This window comes from Sphaeroforma arctica (assembly GCF_001186125.1).
Source record: "Sphaeroforma arctica JP610 unplaced genomic scaffold supercont1.8376, whole genome shotgun sequence".
In the NCBI taxonomy this organism is placed as follows: domain Eukaryota; class Ichthyosporea; order Ichthyophonida; genus Sphaeroforma; species Sphaeroforma arctica.
In genome coordinates, this window is record NW_014032182.1 from 1 (window position 1) to 1,244 (window position 1,244).

Genomic DNA, 1,244 nt, shown 5'->3' on the forward strand with positions numbered 1-1,244 from the left:
TACCCATACCCATACCCATACCCATACCCATACCCATACCCATACCCATACCCATACCCATACCCATACCCATACCCATACCCATACCCATACCCATACCCATACCCATACCCATACCCATACCCATACCCATACCCATACCCATACCCATACCCATACCCATACCCATACCCATACCCATACCCATACCCATACCCATATTCACCCTACAACACTTCCGCAGATGGCTTGACATCACTCAGCGTAACATGTGCAATGAGAGTCTGCGGTTGGTGTGTCACTACGCTCAGGATTCAGAGGTGAAGGCTGGTGCACTATCGGCCATTATGAACAACACGGAGAAGTTCCTGCGTGAACAGACCATTGCCAAAGCTGTGTTGCAGGTGTGTGTTATCTGTGACTGTGGTCACCCCCGCTTGTCCCGATGTATCGGTGCAATCTATTTTTAGACTAAGTATTTTTAGCCTCGCTTGATGAATTTATTTATAGAATTATGTCTTCGGTAAGTACGAGCAGGTTGAGCTTGGTGTATGCACGGCGTAACGCATTCAGTCTGGATATTATATATATATATATATATATGTTTATGTTTATCACATACCCTCAGGGATTTACTTTCACGCACTATATCTCTCTTGGCTGACCAATTGATATATACCCATCTACTCTCACGCATTCCGTACACACATGCCAGTCCGCCAAAAACAAGAGGACTACTACAATCAATATGACATTTCAATTCTATGGCAATCTATTTATATCCGTTTACTCTACCTACTCTCAGGTATTCCGTGCGAAAATCCGAGCGCGTCGAGAACAGGAGGAACACTACGATTCATACGAAACGCTGAGCATGGCCAATGTCAACGAGTACAACAGTGTCAATGGTGTCAACAACAATGCGCACTTGGTTTCCGGAACGGTTAGTTCTATTTATAGCCATAGTAAATCTATAAGTAGATTCAATGTGTTTTCTATATACCGTTCAATGAACGTGCCATGCCGTCACCTATCTGGAGGGGCAAGTAAGAAATAATCAAGCAGAAGTCTTTTGCGTTGCCTCTGAGCGGAGAAGTACGTACCATCGTAGTTGCGAACATCAGACTACACTCACACTATGAACGCACCTGATGTCACCCCTTCCCCCGACAAGACAGTTGTGCATTATTAAATACCATGTGGCCATGACACAATAGCAACCCATCATCCCAATCTCTGAATATCACACGGACGTAACACACAAT

At 44.5% G+C, this 1,244-nt stretch overlaps 1 protein-coding gene across 1 annotated transcript; it reads left to right on the plus strand.

Annotated features, from left to right (window-relative positions):
- Positions 1-248: 248 nt before the first annotated feature.
- Positions 249-1,036, plus strand: SARC_16560 (hypothetical protein; the record flags this gene model as incomplete). Its single annotated transcript, XM_014289335.1, has 2 exons — positions 249-383; positions 785-1,036. 2 exons carry the CDS (start codon positions 249-251, stop codon positions 1,034-1,036), a joined length of 387 nt encoding a protein of 128 aa, XP_014144810.1.
- Between the last annotated feature and the right edge of the window lie 208 nt (positions 1,037-1,244).